This window comes from Salvelinus alpinus, chromosome 9 (assembly GCF_045679555.1).
Source record: "Salvelinus alpinus chromosome 9, SLU_Salpinus.1, whole genome shotgun sequence".
Lineage (NCBI taxonomy): Eukaryota > Metazoa > Chordata > Actinopteri > Salmoniformes > Salmonidae > Salvelinus > Salvelinus alpinus.
This window is the reverse complement of record NC_092094.1, coordinates 44,451,810-44,471,036: the sequence shown is the minus strand read 5'-3', so window position 1 is coordinate 44,471,036 and position 19,227 is coordinate 44,451,810. Positions and strand designations below refer to the sequence as shown.

The window sequence follows — 19,227 nt, the reverse complement described above, 5'->3', positions numbered from 1 at the left end:
AGCAACAGCTGGCGGTGCGCTCAGGATGGCAGGGGTGCTGAAGGACACGTGTGGACAGAGCCTATCATCTTGCGCACAGCGTTATCCATCAGCCGCTCAAATAAATGTTTTGGTCTATCAAGAATGAACCAATCAGAAACCGTACTTTTTTAGATATTGATCATGCAGAGTAATTAGGTAATCCCAAGCATAAACACCATTAAAATATTGTTGAGCTCCTATAATGTAGTCTAACAGAAGAAGAAGTTTAGAAAGTCTAAAATAGACCTACATTTTACGAAAATACGTAATAAAACATTTGTAATTGGCTACCGCTAATGTATTCACCTTTCCCATATTGCAGTTCATTATCTATACCAAAGGGGGGCACTGATACCCAATGTTGTATTCATGTTCTATTTCGCAAGCACTGAACTACTGTCCCTCTCGACTCGCCATAGGTTGACATTGTCTCCTCAAACATGGCTGCACATACATTGAAGAAATCAATTTTGTCCTTAGGACGAATACATTGTCATATTTATGGAGTTAATGTGCGTAACCCATTAAACAGGGCAACATATGCAACGGCCTTGTCTACCAATAATTCTAGTCAAAATAAAGGTGAGTTTCCATGCAATACCATGCCGTCACAACGAGGAGCTAATTTGCTAGGTAGCTTGCTAGCCTGGTCCAAATGACTATATGAATCATGGTCGCAATGATGTCAAAGTTTCATATACGAACTTTCATATAGAAAGTTGGAGAACGCATAGCTAGCTGCTAGCATAATTAATTGGGTTGTATCGTGGTTTTCTGACACAATCGATATATTTTTCAGGCTTTCCTGACAGAGGGAACAGAGGACCTTTCAACCGAAGATCAAGGAGAGAGGTGAGTGAACAAGGAATGTTTTTAGTAGATGTCTGGACGCGTCCAACAGACCCGACCGGTTCCGGGTCCAAAATTCTTACTCTTGTCTTGGATCTGGGTCGGTTCTGATACAATCTCCAGGGGTCTGGAGTAAGACCCGATTGGACATGTCCTCTGTTAATGTAGTGTTTGTGTGATGAGAATTGCACATTTGTCACACAAAAAAGGGAAATGGTGTGAGAATTGCATGCCTTCTAACCCTGTATATCAAGGTTTCATTAGGAAAATGTGGCGCCAGACAATGTGATCAGCAATATTTTAATTTACCGGCCATTTGAGGAATAAACCGGACCCATATGCATTAGGGCGTCCATCCATCGTGTTCAGAATGTCAGAAATCACATTTCGATTATGGCAATTCATCTTAACATACTCCAATAAAATGTCATTTTCAAACATTCGCCAAAATGCAATTCCAAACACCTCACCTGATGCAAGCGGTATATGACAGATGAAAATCTCAGAAACTTAGAAAGAGGGTGAATCTAAAGATGCAACAACTGGGATGGGTTGCTAATATGACTAGGATTGCGCCTTTTGGCTTCTGGACAATGACAGAAAGTTGATATGAAAACCAATAGAACAGGAGAGAAATGGCATACGAGGGTCTTTCATAGGCAGCTAGCGCGGCAAAAGGCCTAGCTGATTATTGAGTTGCGGCTGTCAGTGAAATTGTTTGCCCTTTGTTTATTTTGATCAATTCCCCATTACATCTGTCACCAATAGTAAGTGTACCGTTAATCCCCATAATTTGGTTACATTCATTTGTTAATGCGTTGTATTACTAATTAGGCCTACAGTTATTTCTCATTCTCTGAGTGGAAACGTTGTTTGCAGAGTTCACAACCTGCTACATTTGTGAGAACAAGTTTTGGTTTATTTCATAACCAGCATTTGACTTGTTTTTCATTGTCTTGTTTGGAGGGCTCCATATAAGCAATGATCATGGGTCTGGTTTCTCTGTCTTATTAATGTTGAGGGAGCACGCACGCCCCTGAGTATGCATAGAAGTAGCCTACCTGGCCTGCTGCGCATAAATGTAAGAACGTTTCCATTTGGCAATGTTTGACTTCTGATTTTCTTAACTCACCACTAATAAGCTCAGCTTCTCAGTCATTGTTTCTTCACCTCACACAGTAAGTCATCTAAGGCTTTTTAAACATTTATTTTTACCTCCATTGCAAATGATAGCCTAATAGTTCCTTACAGTAGGCCTATTTGAAAAATCTTTCCAACATTCTGCCCCTCGATAATCACCAAGCTTCTGTGAAAGAGCAAAATATAAAAATCTGATGATCCCATATTTCCAGTGGAATCGTCTTAAAATAACTTTCCCTTGGGCTAAAACAGCTGTCTGTCCCAAGCTCACTGGAGCAGTAAACTGAGGGCCCGGAATAGACTAGTTGATATAATGTTGTAAGTTCGCTAGAGACAACTTTGGGCTAGATCCAGTTGATTGATTTGATACAATGTTGCACTTTACTAGCCATAGCTCATGTCAAGACATGAATGTGTTTAAAATAACCAGAATTGTCATAAGTATATTTTCCTCTGTTTTTATTTGTTTGCTTTATGTATTTTTACTTGGTTGACGGTGGAAGTTATTGGCTGTCTGAGTTCCATGCGCTCATTCAGGCAATTTAGCAGCCACTGAGCAGTGTATCAATGTGTCCATATGGCAGAGGGTGGCGCTATCGTATTAGTTAAATTTTTTACTTCAATATTTTTATAATTTTAATTCCGATTTTTATGACTAAACACGTGACAGTGATTTTGATAAATTAAAACATTACTATTGGAATTAAACTGCTCCACGGAAACGTGCATACGAAAATCTGAACTGGCACGCAGATCGTATAACTGGTAGGATAAATTGTATGCTTCCCCAAACTTAACTCAAGCGCCTCCTATGAAGTCTTTATAAAATAATTGCCTCCATGTTTCTATGGTTGGATTTTCAAGCAAGGTAAGGCATGCCTCGTCATATGAAGTAAAACATTCAGGTTTCAGAAAATCTCTGATACCCAAAAACTTCTCTGCTGCTGCTACTACCACTTCTGGGATTTCCTAGCAACATGGCCACACCACAATTTTAAACACTTTTCCCTCAAAGCTACACACTCTTTTGTCCCATGCCCTCGTACACACTTCTCACATCTGGAATCTCCCTCCTACATACTGCTGCGACATGACCATACATTTGGCACCTAAAACACTGTAGTGGGTTCAGAACAAAAGCTCTCGCAGGATCACTTTTATAACCTAGCATGACTTTATCCGGCAAATACTATGCATCAAAACTCAAGAACAGACAGGGTCTCCTCAGTCTTTCGTTCAGCACCAGTCTCGTTCAGTCACATCAAACAGTGTGCATCATAGACACACGGGATTCCCAACTTCAGTTGATCCACCTTAACACTCAATCCCACCCCAGTTATCACTCCTTTCAGCGGCGCTCTGCTCCGGAGAGCAAGGCAGACTACCGCTTTCGTCCTGAGTCTCGAAACACGCAGCACCCTCTCCCTCTGAGCAGCAGGCATACAAAAAATCCACCTGGATCAATTGCAACTCAATAAAATGTATAGCTTATGTCCAGCTGAAACTGGTTCCGGCTGCTCACCTCACGTGCGCCTGCTGTTGAGGAGAGCAAGTAGAAGGAGCCTTGGCCTAGGCTACTGTTGATTGAGAAGATGTAGTTATTTTTCATTGAAGTAAAACGAAAGTTAGAGGAGAAAGAGTAGTGAAAAGAAGCCGACAAGGAGAATGTCCTCTGGGATAAGTTTTAATATTGTAGTGGACAAAGATGAAAAGAACATTGGCTCGGCCAAATGGACAGTGTTCAACTCACTATTCAGGTTTGATGCAATTTTCTACATTGAATAAAAAATTTAAAAAATTACCAATAGTTTATTATTATTGTAGGTATATTTAATAATCTGAACCAGTTCTTTAACCCTTTAGACTCCAATAGAATTCTAGAATGATGCTGTAGATTACTAAGAATTTAAGATAAAGCTAATTTTCTCACATTTCAAACAGAACAAATTACAAGTTAATCTGTTCTTTTAATATGACACCACCAGTGGAGGCTGCAGAGGGGAGGGCGGCTCATAATGGTTGGAACAGCGCGAATGGCATCAAACACATGGAAACCATTCTGCACCAAGTGGACAGGACTTGCTAATCTGAGAGCTACTCCTCAAGTTTCACAGCATCAACAACACCATATATCTTCTCTTTACTTATTTCACTCACCTCGACATCACTTTTCAAAGTGCAAGGACGTGTCCGAATCCATATGACCATCCAACATAGACACAGCCTCTTACACACTGAAAAGTTGTCTGCTTCGGTGCCGCCATTTGGAGTAATGAAGTGAAAAAACCGCGGAAAAGTTAAATGACAGAATACTCTGTTTCAGGTTGATGAAAACAGCCACACTGTAATTTAACGAAAAGCCGTTGATGGCCTCTGGGTTCTAAAGAGTTACGTTGCCTATGCAGAAAGTGTTTCGTTTCATTTTAAGACATTTTCGTTGGCTAAATTAAGTTCTGATTTTATTTTGTGCTCCGTATTTAGTTTAAGTTTAAAAGTAGGCCTGTTGTGAAGGAAATATTTGCCTATTGCTCTCATTTGTTGGGTAGGCTTACGGTAGGCAATCACCTTTGTTGGTTATAGCTGCAAAATAAGCCTGTTCAAAACTTTTGAAGGTTTCATTTATGTTTTGAAGTTTAAGGACACGTAACTGTGGATCATTTGGCCCATATCGCTTGTTTATTGATGGCGCTGGTAGTGCCCAGTTGGAGGTTTCTTTCTCTCGCTTCTACTCTCGGATCTGAACAGGTCTCTCTGATCCGAACCAGCACGGGTCTGTTTTCCATCGTACTTTTCGTAACGGGTCTGACTTTCCTCGGGTTCATTCCAAACGGGTCTCTGTTTATTTATCCAGTCAAATTTAAGCATATCGGGTCAGGTGGGAAAGCCACGGATCTAGTTTGGAACGAGTACAACTTTTTACACCATGAAGACCTCAAGTTTGTAGTGGTTAACCGAATCAAAAGTTTGATACCCACCCTAGCACAGTCGGGTGGGATTGCGAATGTTCATAAACACGTCCCTAACAAACCGCTTTCCAAAAGTAGATTTTTGGTTGGGTCTTTTGCCCATTATTAGCTGTAAAGATAAAAACATTCCATACTGGCAGATGTAGTTAGCTAGCTAGCTAATTACCGTAGGCACATATCATAGTTTGAAGTAGCTGCTTTTAGCAACGCTAGTATTTACAAACTAGCATTGGTAGGAATTGGCTTGCAAAAATCACCCGGAAAAGTCTGCCGGAAGTTTAGAAATTTTATTTTATTTCTTACTCTGCTGATTGTCCATAGGGTTGGTCCTTATGCAGGGGGGAAATTGAGAAATGACAACAATTTAAAGACTACAAATGTGGGTCTGTTGTAGACCTAATTCCTCTCCACTTACCGCATGTCAAAGTCCTGCATGTCTACCATACCTGCACAATAAAAACAAGAACTTGTGGGAAACTTTTATTTTTGACATGAGGTAAGCTCAAGGAGCTGCATGGGTCTACAACAGACCCACGTTTGGAAATTCTGTTTAATTATACGTTCTATTAGATTAAAAAAAATATATATATATTATTACACACTGTATAAGGACCAAGCCTTCATCCAATCGACAGAGTACATTTAAATGTAATTTGATTGAACTCCTGGCTTCGGGCGAATTATAATATTTGTTTTGCAAGTTAATTCCCAGCATCGCTAGTGTGTAACCAATGTTTCTCAACTCCAGTCCTTGAGTACCCAATTCATAAATGCTAACTACTTTAGCGCCTATTGACGATAGGATCTTCTCTACCAGGAGACTTTTGATAAGAGCCCTGATGCTCGGTCTGAAAGTTAACAGGCATCACTTGCAGTACTGTTTTGGGAAACATAAGGAACGTATCTTTCATATCAGCAAATTTAAAGAAAATAAAAACATTAAACCACTACACACCTTTTATAGTGTTAGGGTTAGTGTTCCCACATGGTTCTATCGCCATGTTACAACGCTTGTTTACGGAGAACAGATGGAAGACATAGGCGGCCGCCTGTGCTAATTATCTATCTAGCATGCTCCGAACACCTCTGTGAGCGTAACTGGGGAGGAAGTGTAGTTCATCAACTGGAGACACACAGAATCGTTCAAATAAAGAGACTTTCTCACTGACATGAATGATAAGGGGCATATCAGCATATATTTAGAAAAACATTTCGAAAGTGATGTTGATTGACGTTTCTAAACGTTATTAGACGGCGTCGGAATTGTAATTCACTTGGGCGACTGTAACAGCTGAAAACCCTACATATAGAGAGTGTTATGTCTGGGGGTGGGAACCCTACATAGTCCTCGAGTACTTGTCAACTAATCATCAAACCCTTGATGAGTTGAATGAGTTGTGTTTGTCCGGGGCTACAACGAAAATGTCTGCTATTGGGGGTACTGAGGACCGGAGTTGGGGAAACACTGATGTAAACGATGAGCACGGTAAGAATTGGTCACTTGTGTGCTAGTCTTGAGAGGCCATAATTCCAAATCTCGACTGCCTATGCTGCGTTCATAACCAAATGGGAAGGTGGTATTTACCACATACGACTGGGAAAAATCCACTTGAACGCCCCTCCAGCTGGAAATTACTAGTGGGAAACTCGTCTATCACCCCTGAGCTCCGACTACTCCCACGTGCTAACCTCTGACGTCACCTACTAAGGAAATTACCTCAATAACAGCATTTTCGGCAGTTAAATGCAACAAAAAAACATTATTTATTAAAGTAATTTATTAATATGGTTTTTGAACTCTTGTTTTTTTCCCCCGGGCATGATAGCTGTACTGTTAGTTTATGGTTGACTCCGCTTGTTGGCCATTAGCCAATCTAGCCAAAGCATGTGAATGTATCCAACTGATATTTACGACTTCACAACTGATAATTACCACCTTCCCACATAAGTGACCCATGACCCAACATAGCTCAGGTGTGCCTCAAGGATCCAGTTTAGGTCCCCTGTTTATTATTTATATCAACAACATTGGGAGACAGCTGATGTACATTTTTATGCAGTGTATATATATATATATATATACAGTGGGGAGAACAAGTATTTGATACACTGCCGATTTTGCAGGTTTTCCTACTTACAAAGCATGTAGAGGTCTGTAATTTTTATCATAGGTACACTTCAACTATGAGAGACGGAATCTAAAACAAAAATCCAGAAAATCACATTGTATGATTTTTAAGTAATTAATTTGCATTTTATTGCATGACATAAGTATTTGATACATCAGAAAAGCAGAACATAATATTTGGTACAGAAACCTTTGTTTGCAATTACAGAGATCATACGTTTCCTGTAGTTCTTGACTAGGTTTGCACACACTGCAGCAGGGATTTTGGCCCACTCCTCCCTACAGATCTTCTCCAGATCCTTCAGGTTTCGGGGCTGTCGCTGGGCAATACGGACTTTCAGCTCCCTCCAAAGATTTTCAATTGGGTTCAGGTCTGGAGACTGGCTAGGCCACTCCAGGACCTTGAGATGCTTCTTACGGAGCCACTCCTTAGTTGCCATGGCTGTGTGCTTTGTGTCGTTGTCATGCTGGAAGACCCAGCCACGACCCATCTTCAATGCTCTTACTGAGGGAAGGAGGTTGTTGGCCAAGATCTCGCGATACATGGCCCCATCCATCCTCCCCTCAATACGGTGCAGTCGTCCTGTCCCCTTTGCAGAAAAGCATCCCCAAAGAATGATGTTTCCACCTCCATGCTTCACGGTTGGGATGGTGTTCTTGGGGTTGTACTCATACTTCTTCTTCCTCCAAACACGGCGAGTGGAGTTAGACCAAAAAGCTCTATTTTTGTCTCATCAGACCACATGACCTTCTCCCATTCCTCCTCTGGATCATCCAGATGGTCATTGGCAAACTTCAGACAGGCCTGGACATGCACTGGCTTAAGCAGGGGGACCTTGCGTGCGCTGCAGGATTTTAATCCATGACGGCGTAGTGTGTTACTAATGGTTTTCTTTGAGACTGTGGTCCCAGCTCTCTTCAGGTCATTGACCAGGTCCTGCCGTGTAGTTCTGGGCTGATCCCTCACCTTCCTCATGATCATTGATGCCCCACGAGGTGAAATCTTGCATGGAGCCCCAGACCGAGGGTGATTGACCGTCATCTTGAACTTCTTCCATTTTCTAATAATTGCGCCAACAGTTGTTTCCTTCTCACCAAGCTGCTTGCCTATTGTCCTGTAGCCCATCCCAGCCTTGTGCAGGTCTACAATTTTATCCCTGATGTCCTTACACAGCTCTCTGGTCTTGGCCATTGTGGAGAGGTTGGAATCTGTTTGATTGTGTGTGGACAGGTGTATTTTATACAGGTAACGAGTTCAAACAGGTGCAGTTAATACAGGTAATGAGTGGAGAACAGGAGGGCTTCTTAAAGAAAAACTAACAGGTCTGTAAGAGCCGGAATTCTTACTGGTTGGTAGGTGATCAAATACTTATGTCATGCAATAAAATGCAAATTAATTATTTAAAAATCATACAATGTGATTTTCTGGATTTTTGTTTTAGATTCCGTCTCTCACAGTTGAAGTGTACCTATGATAAAAATTACAGACCTCTACATGCTTTGTAAGTAGGAAAACCTGCAAAATCGGCAGTGTATCAAATACTTGTTCTCCCCACTGTATATATATATATATATATTTATTTTTAACTTTATTTAACTAAGCAAGTCAGTTAAGAACAAATTCTTATTTACAATGACGGCCTACCCCGGCCAAACCCGGAGGACGCTGGGCCAATTGTGCGCCGCCCTAGGTTTTTTTTCTTCTTTGAGGCCACAAAAGAGACGGTATGGTGTACGTTCTTGTCTGTCTTGGACTACGTTGATGTTATTTATAAGCAGACCTCAAGCACTACCCTGAGGCCCTTTTTAGGTGTATTACTAACCAAAAGCATCTGGCACATCACTATGATCTGTACAGTGCTGTTGACTGGTCTTCATTAAGTCTATGTAGGCTTAAACATTGGTATACTCTGATCTACAAGACTGTTTTGGGAAAACTGCTGCTTTTTCTCTGTTCTTCTTTGACTAGGTCAGCTACGGTGTCACTCCCACTTTCCAACAATCCGAACGGATCATGGCAAAACGGTTTTTGTTACTCAGCTTCGTGGTCTTGGAACTGTCTCCAGACCAGTTTGAAACTCCAGGGTCTTGTTTCTTTGGAGTTTTAAAGTTTGACCCTCCTGTTACTGAGGAACGTGATTGTCATTAGGATTTCATGCAGTGGTACACGTGATACATTTTATCTATGGTGTTTGTATGTCTCTGTATGTGATTGTAATTTATGGGTGTCTACGGCTATCAGTTGTTCATTGTGTTTCTATGTCTGTAAGTTATGTCTGAAACTTTGTTCCCCCCTACTGCTGTCTTGGTTGGACCAGGTCTCTCGTGAAAAATCTATTTTACCTCAATGAGACTACCTGTAAAAATAGTGCCCTCTAGTCTACAAATTAAGTGGAATATACAAAGACAGACAAACTGTATGGACTACACAATAGTGTCTTCAGAAAGTATTCATACCCCTTGACTTATTCCACATGTTGTTGTGTTACAGCCTGATCTACACACAATACCTCATAATTACAAAGTGAAAACATGTTTTTAGACATTTTTGCAAATGTATTAAATGAAATACAGATATCGAATTTACATAACTATTCACACCCCTGAGTCAATACTTTGTAGAAGCGCCTGGATAATTTCCCCCCCCTCAATTATTCAAGCTGTGTCAAATCGATTGTTGATCATTTTCAATTAGATTTAAGTCAAAACTGTAACTTGGCCACTCAGGAACATTCACTGTCTTCTTGGTACGCAACTCCAGTGTAGATTTGGCCTTGTGTTTTAGGTTATTGTCCTGCTGAAAGGTGAATTCCCAGTTGTCTGGTGGAAAGCAGACTTAACGATTACAAGCATGTCACTTGTTAAGCAAATTTTTACTCCTGAACTTTATTTAGGCTTTAGGCTTTCCATAAGGGGTTGAATTACATTTGAGCTTTACAGTTTTTCATTCATTTGTAACAATTTCGAAAAACATAATTCCCCTTTGACGTTATGGGGTATTGTGTGAAGGCCAGTGACACACAAATCTCAATTGAATCCATTTTAATTCCAGGGTGAAGCGCTACAAAAAGTCAAGGGGTGTGAATACTTTCTGAAGGCCCTCTAAGTAGGACAACATGGCTCCTACAGCACATTATGGTCCCTGGGGGGAGAGGGGCCATGAATTCAGCCCAGATTCTTTACTATTAAAAAATAAGTCATGAGGAATTTTTGATCAAGTTTATTCCAAGCTGTATATTGACAGAAAGAAAGATGTGTATATATTTTGAAGTTGACCCACATACGGTCTCCTTTCCATCTGTTCCATGTCTCCATGGTGTGTGTCAGGCGGGTGACCCCAGGACAGACAGGATGCCTGTAGACCAGGACTGGCCTACAGTGTACCCAACCGCTACCCCCTTCAGACAGGGCTCTGTGCCCCTGCCTGTCCGCATGGGCTTCCCAGTGAAGAAAGGGGTGCCCCCAGAGAAGAAGGGCAACCTGGAGCTCATCAAGGTCAGAGGTCTTATCTCCAACTTGGCATGATGTCAGATCTTTTGATGTCAGTATTATCTGGCAATGGGAGGGAAATAATTTGTACCATTTTTTTAAAGCTATATATTGTATTGTGCTGTCAGGTCATACTGGTTCCACATACGTTACTTGTACATCAGTATTTCTGTTCTGTGCATTGTAGCTAATTCAGGTTTTTATCAAAACTCTTCTCTTTTCAGATTCCAAACTTTTTGCATTTAACTCCATTAGCCATAAAGAAACACTGTGAAGCTCTGAAACGTAAGTCACAAAATTGCTTATTGAGTCACACTAATGTTACTGTAGCAACAGTATTTAATTGTATTTCTGTTTCTCTTTTCCCTGAAGCGTTCTGCACAGAGTGGCCCTCTGGCCTGGACACAGGTGCTAAATGTGATGAGCACTTCCCTGTCAAAGTAGAGAGCAAGGACTACGTGTCTGCCGGCACCTCCCTCAGAAACCCATCTGCTCGCATAGTCCACCTCAGAGTAAGTTTCTGTCTGCCTGTGTTGTAGGCCTATATGGTCTGGGACTCGGGGTTTAGTTTACAGATTAAAATACTAATATTTCAATTTGACTCTTTGACCTGTATTTGACCCTCTACGAAATGCGTAGAAAGTGCAGGGTTTTCCTCTTTTGTATAGAAGGGATCTAGAGATTCCCTAAACAGCTCTCAGCTCATGTCTGGCTGACCTTTCAAGAAAGACCTCCATTGTTCGTATCTATGCTTTTACGCCTATGAAATGCTGCTATAACATACTTGCCACAAATAGAGAACCGCACTAAAGTGGAACCTAAAAACAAGTGCTTAGGGGAGAGTGGGGTAAGTTGAGCCAAAGGGTTGTGCCACCCTTATTTCTAGGAAACCATACACTAAATTAATAATTTTACCAAATATTAAGGAAGAGGTAATTCTATGGAGTCTGAAGGAAGAAACCACATATAAAAAGTTAAGGAAGTTAGGTCAAAAAAACAGATTTTCAACAAGTCAAGGTAGCCTAGTGGTTAGAGCGTTGGGCCAGTAACCGAAAGGTTGCTAGATCGACTCCCTGAGCTGACAAGGTAAAAATCTCTTGTTCTGCCCCTGAACAACGCAGTTCCCTGGTAGGCTGTCATTGTAAATCAGAATTTGTTCTTAAGTGGCTTGCCAAGTTAAATAAAGGTTAAAAAATATATATGAATTTGTGTTCGAGCTTTCATGATGCTTGTACAGTTGTGGGCAAATGCAGTATATTAGCACCCTTGCACCTTTATTAAATCATTCCCCATTTCTTCTAAAATACGTAGAAATGTAGAACAACTTTTGGTCACAGCAACTTATTGGATTTTCAACATTGCAGAACCAATTTTATTTTAGTAAACTTATGTTTACAATTGTAATGTAGAAAATAAAGACATGGTATGGACAAAATTATTGGCACCCCGGAGCTAGTACTTGGTTGCACAGCCTAAGGCCAAGATGACTGCAGACAAACGCTTCTTGTAGCCATCAATGAGCTTGCTGCAACCTTCTCCTGACAAATTGGTCATCTTTTCAGCAGCAAACTGCTCTAATTCAATATTTGAGGGGTGTCCTCTACCAACTGCTGTTTTCAGATCTCGCCGTTGTTTGGATGTGATTCAGATCTGGACTCTTCGCTGGCCAATCCAGAACAGTCCAGCATCTCTTCTTAACCATTCCTGGATGCTTATTTTGGTGTGTGTTAGGGTCTTTGGTCCTGCTGGGAAACCCACAACCTTCACTGGACACTGGGTTTAACATGACACTGGGTTTAACATGATGCCTTGCACACCTCCAAGGCCCCCAGTACCAGAGGCAACAAAGCAACCCCACAGCCTTATCAAACCTCCCCCATGTTTGATTGTAGGGAGGGTGTTCTTTTTTATTAAATCCTTCATTTGGTCGTCAGTAAAGACACCGCGTTGATATGTATTGACAAATTGCTCTAATTTTGTTTCATTGGTCCACAGAACATTTTCTCCTGGATTTGAGCTTGTTTTAGATGGGTTTTTGAGAAGTTCAATCAGGCGTGCTTGTCTCTTTCAACAGTGGGGTCTTCCTATGTTTACCAACAACCAAATGAAGCGTTCAAAGAAAATCACTAATCGATTATGGGGGAGGTTCGATAATGCTGTGGGACTGCTTTGCTACCTCTGGTACTGTGTGCAAGACGTCGTGAAATCAGCGGATTATCAAGGTGTTTTGGAGTGCAATGTTCAACCCAGTGTCCAAACACTGAATCTGTTGAAGGTTGTGTGTTTTCCAGTCGGACAACAACCACACACACCCAGAAATGGTTCAAGAAGAAACACTGTTATGGAGTGGCCAGGGAGGAGTCCAGACCTGAATCACATCTATAACCTACGGCGTGAGCTGAAAACAGCAGATGGTGGAGGGCACACCTAAAACATTGAAGAAGTAGAACAGTTTGCTGCTGAAGAGTGAAACCAATTCCCAGTAGAAAGGTGCAGCAAGCTCATTGTTGGCTACAAGAAGCATTTGTTGGCAGGTATCTTAGCCAAAGTTTCAAAGCTTCAATACGAGGTCCTAAACCTAGCATGAAAGTGCATCCTTAAAAGCTGTGTGGGCTAGTATATTCAAAATGTTTGCCTTGGGGTAAGTTGAGCAAATTGAAGTGTTTTCTTCCCAGGCGTAATGCAAGACATTATTGCTGGGATATGAGGTAACAACAGGCCTGGCCTATGTTAAGTGTACAAAGTGTTAGGTTTTAAGCCGGTGTTTAAACTCAGTTTACTGAAGAACAAGCAGGTATGATTCATACTGCAGAAAAAATGATTCCCTCTTACAGCTGTGACAGCTGCAGTTATTTGGAATCTTTTTAAGCATCTTTTGTGATGAAGTGTTTTACCACTGCAGAGTTTCAACATTTAGTGAGGCACGGTGCTTATTATTTCAGATGTCATAAGTAGGGATGGACGGTTGCGTCTATTGTTTTTTTGCGTGCTAAAAGAGCATTGAGGGTTTCATTTTGAAGCAGCTTAGGCAAACCAAATACGCTTCAGTATTATGATGTCAGATTGTGTTTCTGTCCACTCAGCTGAAGCTCTCCTGTCTGAACTTGGATGACCATGCCAGGAAGAAGATGGTTAAACTGGTAGGAGAGCGGTACTGCAAGGACACGGACACACTCGCCATCACCACTGACAGGTAAGCAGCGCTCCCTGTTGTTCAATGTACTATTACAAATATCTACTAGTTCCTCTTTGTTTAAAAGAGGCTAAGTAAGTAAGTTATTGGTCCTTCACTGTCGTTGCTTTACAGTGATGTCTTTTGATGGGGAGGTTTTACTTCAACTCGCCCTGTACTTTCTGATCAATGTTTTATTACTTTTTTTCTCACCTTTTCCCTGCCAGCTGCCCTGTGAGACAGCAGAATTATGACTATGCCATGTACCTCCTGACTGTCCTCTATCACGAGTCTTGGGTAAGTGTCTTGCTAGTCCCGGGCCGCGTTCAGAAAGTCCCGATGTACAATTGATCCTCGGTTCTATTCATGACATGTCTATCTGCTACGTTCAGTACGTTGCACCTTCCTGAACGTGACCCTGGTCAGTGCCAAAGAGCAATGAGTAGACATAATCTTCCACCTAACCTCACCACCCAGCCAATACGTGGACGATGAGTAGACAGATGGTCAGGCAGCCAAGTCCATCACTATCCAGAGAATCCATGATGTACTAGAAAAGGGATGCCTGATACCGTAAGCCGTCCCTAGAGGTAAAGGGCCTGCGTATACGTTAGGGCTTTTTAAGTAGAAAGAGCACAACAGGCTTTTTTTGTTGCCTTTCAACCAAGTCATGAATATTTCAAGAGTTCACTATTCACAAGTACTGCCCCTCTCCACCAAACCCCCGTGCTCTGCTGAGAAACTCGTGTGGCTTTTCCATGGCCAATGTTCCTCCTCCCTCCGTTTGTCTGTTTTCATTTACAACTACTAAGACCATGCCAATCTAGCTAGCACCAATGGACTTGACACCTTTCTCTACCCTTGGTGTGAAAGAGAAAGCCTGTTAGGGAGCTATGAGTGGTGAATAGGCAAAAGGATGGCATACAGCAGCATTGTCCCACTGGCATTTCCCCTCTAAACAGGAGAAAACCAACACCAGAATAAGATCCTGACCCCGCCACTTATTCACAGTGCGCCAACTCCAACCAACACCACACACCTGAGAAATCCACCGCCAGGGTCACCAGCACAGGCTGCTTTCACATGAGAGTAGAGCCACAAGGGAATTAATGACTCTCCCTGTTGTGCCTCTGGCAGTTCTCTCGCCAAGGCAGCGGGGTTTAGCTGGTAAAAAGCCTTGGCTTTTTTGTCTCTCTAAGAAATGGCGTCGGAGCCGGGAAGCGGAACACTGTCCGCTGCCCTTTACACGCACAATGGAAGGCACAGTGCAGCCCGCAGGTTGGTGGACGCTGGGAGGGGGAACCCATACACCGGGAGTAACGCTAGCCCACAAAGAGGCCAATTGTTAGTTGCCGCTGAGGTGATTCTATCTCTTCACTCAGTGAGAAGGACTCTTGACTCTCTGGGCCTGTTGCTAATTCTGCTGTGGGCTGTTGATCCGGGCCAGTGCTCTAATGGGACGGACCACAGTCCTCCACCACAGCAGGAAGTCTACAGTACTGTACCGTACTTTACCATCTGGCCCGCTGGGCACTAGAGTCGCTCCAATCCCCAAGTGACTATCTAATATGTCCATCCCTTATCTGAGCGCTCCAGTACTCTGTGCCCCATTCCAGTAATAAAACCCACAAATGTCTTCTTCCTCTGCAACTTTGAAGAACAGATGGCTGTTGGTCTGTCCACATAGCCGTCTGTCAATCATCTCCCTCTTTTCATTCACTGGGATACACTCTGTGGTGGGAGATATGGAGTCTGTCAGACCAATAGTAAACCATTTTAGCTATATACACTGAGTATACCAAACATTAGGAACACCTTCCTAATATTGAGTGTCGTCCCCCCCCCCCCCCCTCCCTCAGAACAGCCTCAATTCGTCGGGGCATGGACTCTACTAGGCGTTAAAAGCGTCCCACAGGGATGCTGGCCCATGTTGACTCCAATGCTTCCCAGTTGTCAAGATTGCTGAATGTCCTTTGGGTGGTGGACCATTCTTGATACACACAGGAAACTGTTAAACGTGAAAAACCCAGCAGCGTTGCAATTCTTGACACAAACAGGTGCGCCTGGTACCTACTATCATACCCCGTTCAAAGGCACTTAAATATTTTGTCTTGCCCATTCACCCTCTGAATGGCACACATTCACTTTGAGACATGGATTGTGTAAAACATTTTCTTTAACCTGTCTCCTTCCCTTCATCTACGCTGATTTGAAGTGACATCAATAAGGGATCATAGCTTTCACCTTGATTCACCTGGTCAGTCTGTCAATCTAAATAATGTTGTATACCCAGTGTAGTTTCATTTTAATTTACAATCAGATGGCTAGATTCTGAATAAAACTACAGTACAGAATCAGTGTGATTTGAAGGAACTGCATTACCTTAGCTGACCCTATTTTGCCCAGTGACGATTCTGTAGTGGTGTAATAATCCTGACAGTCAGGCTAAGGGAGAGAGGACCAATCTCTTCTCCAGCCATCCCCACCGCACCACCTGTCCGCTGGAGGGGTTGGCCTCCAGCCAGTCTTGATATTGGGGACCATATAGACGAAATGAGGTCCATTAACCCCAAACACCTGGGCTGCAGGAGAGCCTGTGGCAGCCCCTGCTTTAAGCTCCCACACAACGGGCCTATTGTCCTCTGGGGAATGTGATGGGAGGGAGACCGGCTGTGGTAAAGGGACTCAGCACCACGTCTGGAGAAACACTATCTCTGTGAGAGGACAGCGCCACAGAGGGTTGAGGGGCGACCAGGGCACTCAAGGGGTTCCACACACGGCTCTGTCCCCAAACCCACATTCCCAAGACGGGCCATCACGGACCCCTGTGGGACATCTTATGTTAACGTGTCACATACCTCTCGTTATTGTCATATATTGAGGCATAAACAGAAGAATCACGGTTACGATTTCTTTGTCTGAGGTTATTTATGGTGCATTCGGAAAGTATTCAGACCCCTTCTACATTTTGTTACGTTACAGCCTTATTTTAAAATTGATTAAATTATTTTTTTAATCAATCTACACACAATACCCCATAATGACAAAGTGAAAAAAAACACATCTTATTAACATAAGTATTCAGACCCTTTGCTATGAGACTTGAAATTGAGCTCAGGTGCATCCTGTTTCCATTGAACATCCTTTATGTTTCTACAACTTGATTGGAGTCCACCGTAGAGCTCTGAGACAGGATTGTGTTGAGGCACAGATCTGGGGAAGGGTACCAAAAAATGTCTGCAGCATTGAAGGTACCCAAGAACACAGTGGCCTCCATCATTCTTAAATGGAAGAAGTTTGGATTCAAGATTCTCTGGTCTGATGAAACCAAGAATGCCTGAATGCCAAGCGTCACATCTGGAGGAAACCTGGCAACATTCCCTACGGTGAAGCATGGTGGTGGCAGCATCATGTTGTGGGGATGTTTTTCAGCGGCAGGGACTGGGAGACTAGTCAGGATCTAGGGGAAATATGAACGGAGCAAAGTACAGAGAGATCCTTGATGAAAACCTGCTCCAGAGCCATCAGGACCTCAGACTGGGGTGAAGGTTCACCTTCCACAGGACAACGACCCTAAGCACACAGCCAAGACAACGCAGGAGTGGCTTCGGGACAAGTCTCAATGTCCTTGAGAGGCCCAGCCAGAGCCCAGACTTGAACCCGATCGAACATCTCTGGAGAGACCTGAAAATAACTGTGCAGCGACGCTCCCCATCCAACCTGACAGAGCTGGAGAGGATCTGCAGAGAATAATGGGAGAAACTCCCCAAATACAGGTGTGCCAAGCTTGTAGCGTCATACCCAAGAAGACTCGAGGCTGTAATCACTGCCAAAGGTGCTTCAACAAAGTACTGAGTGAAGGGTCTGAATACTTATGTAAATGTGATTTAATATTTTTATTGCAAAAAAACATGTAAACCTGTTTTTGCTTTGTCATTATGGGGTATCGTGTGTAGATTGAGGGGGGGGGGGAATGTTTGAATCAATTTTAGAATAAGGCTGTAACGTAACATTTTTTGGGGAAAAGTCAAGGTCTGAGTACTTTCTGAATGCATTGTAGCTAACAATGCTGTGCTGTTCCACTTACTCTTTCTAGAAAATGGAGGCATGGGAGTCGGAGAAGACTGTGGCAGACATGGAAGAGTACAGCTGGGAGGACAGCCCCTCTCAGAAGAACATCATGTCCACGTTGGTCCGCATGCAGGTTGCAGGGGAGGGAGAGGCGGTGAGGGAGGAGCTGCTGGGGAGGCCGGAGGTGCAGGAGTACAGGGACTCTGTGACCAGACTGAAGAACGAGGGAGAGAGCGAGAGCAGCATGCACCAGTACAGAGACGCTGTGAAGAAACTGCTCAACCTTTAATATGCCCTCTTCTATACATGCAGAAACACACAAACACACAGGAGAGTGAGCAAGAGCAGTCATGGGACAGTGTAGTCACCAATACAAAGCAAAGACCAGAACTCAACTGCTATACACTTGGGGTGACCAGTTCAAAGTCTAGAGACAAACCTATCATCTGATTTCACCACACACAGCATTTGATGCCTGTAACTGTCGTTTGTGAAATATTTATTGACAATAAATAAAAGGTATGTCTGTAATACAATTGTCCTATACGAGTTATGCTAAACTGATAGCCTGAAGCAAAAATGTATTCCTTGCATTTTAAATAAAAAGCGTTATTTTTCTCAGGTTCTGAAATTTGGGCTAAGTTCTTACTGTTATTTCAACACGTGCTTTTTACATCACTAGACAGTGGACACAAATGTTTACTATATTACCCTCTCTTCCTGGCTTCAAACCCATCACCTTCTCCCCTCTGGCCCAGGGGGACAAAGAGAAGCACCCGAGGACACATTCAGAAATGGGCCTATAAAAAAATAAATCACCAAACCCTTCAAAAGAGTTCTTGCTCTGGTCCATGTGATTCTGGGTCATGTGAAACCCGATGCGCAGGAAAGATGTTCTGAAGGAGAGGAGTGGTGGCAAGATGGGTCTGAGCCTAAGATACACCTCCACTCGCATACACCACAGTCCATTTAGCAGCTTACTGCCTCAGATAAAAACTTGGCTTGTTGCAGCAGCTTTTCTTGCTTGGAAGCCCCCATCAATGCACTTAAAGCAGAGCAGACACTGGGCACTGTCCATGGAGTTTGGCATCAACATCTGTTTGATTTCGTTCGACCGCATGTAGGTCTGCCAAAAGGACGTACGCATCAGCAGTTACTGTACGTCTCAAGCCATTACATCAGTCTTAACCACAGTCCTCACAGCAACTTTGGTCTCACAGTTTTGGCATGTACTTCAATTCATTCTCTACTAGGTCTACGGAATCTAAAATAAGCTCCATGCAGCTCATCTTTTCAAAACCACTAAAGTATAGCTATACATAAGTAATATGATACTGAACATGTCAGAATGGGGAAAAAATAACAGCTGCATTCTTTTACTATTTACACCA

General features: G+C 42.7%; 1 protein-coding gene across 1 annotated transcript; it reads left to right on the top strand.

The window, feature by feature from the left end:
* Positions 1 to 361: 361 nt before the first annotated feature.
* Positions 362 to 18,458, top strand: LOC139530174 (small ribosomal subunit protein mS35-like). Its single transcript, XM_071326343.1, has 8 exons — positions 362 to 603; positions 821 to 873; positions 10,432 to 10,599; positions 10,818 to 10,878; positions 10,966 to 11,105; positions 13,677 to 13,786; positions 13,993 to 14,062; positions 17,862 to 18,458. Exons 1-8 carry the CDS (start codon positions 462 to 464, stop codon positions 18,123 to 18,125), a joined length of 1,008 nt encoding a protein of 335 aa, XP_071182444.1. The 5' UTR covers positions 362 to 461; the 3' UTR covers positions 18,126 to 18,458.
* Positions 18,459 to 19,227: the final 769 nt, after the last annotated feature.

Excerpts from the sequence above, each read along its gene's own strand:
- LOC139530174 (XM_071326343.1), top strand. The coding sequence starts at position 462 with ATGGCTGCACATACATTGAAGAAATCAATTTTGTCCTTAGGACGAATA. Across the intron at positions 874-10,431 it reads ACCGAAGATCAAGGAGAGAG|GCGGGTGACCCCAGGACAGA; the intron begins GTGAGTGAACAA and ends GGTGTGTGTCAG. Across the intron at positions 11,106-13,676 it reads CTCGCATAGTCCACCTCAGA|CTGAAGCTCTCCTGTCTGAA; the intron begins GTAAGTTTCTGT and ends CTGTCCACTCAG.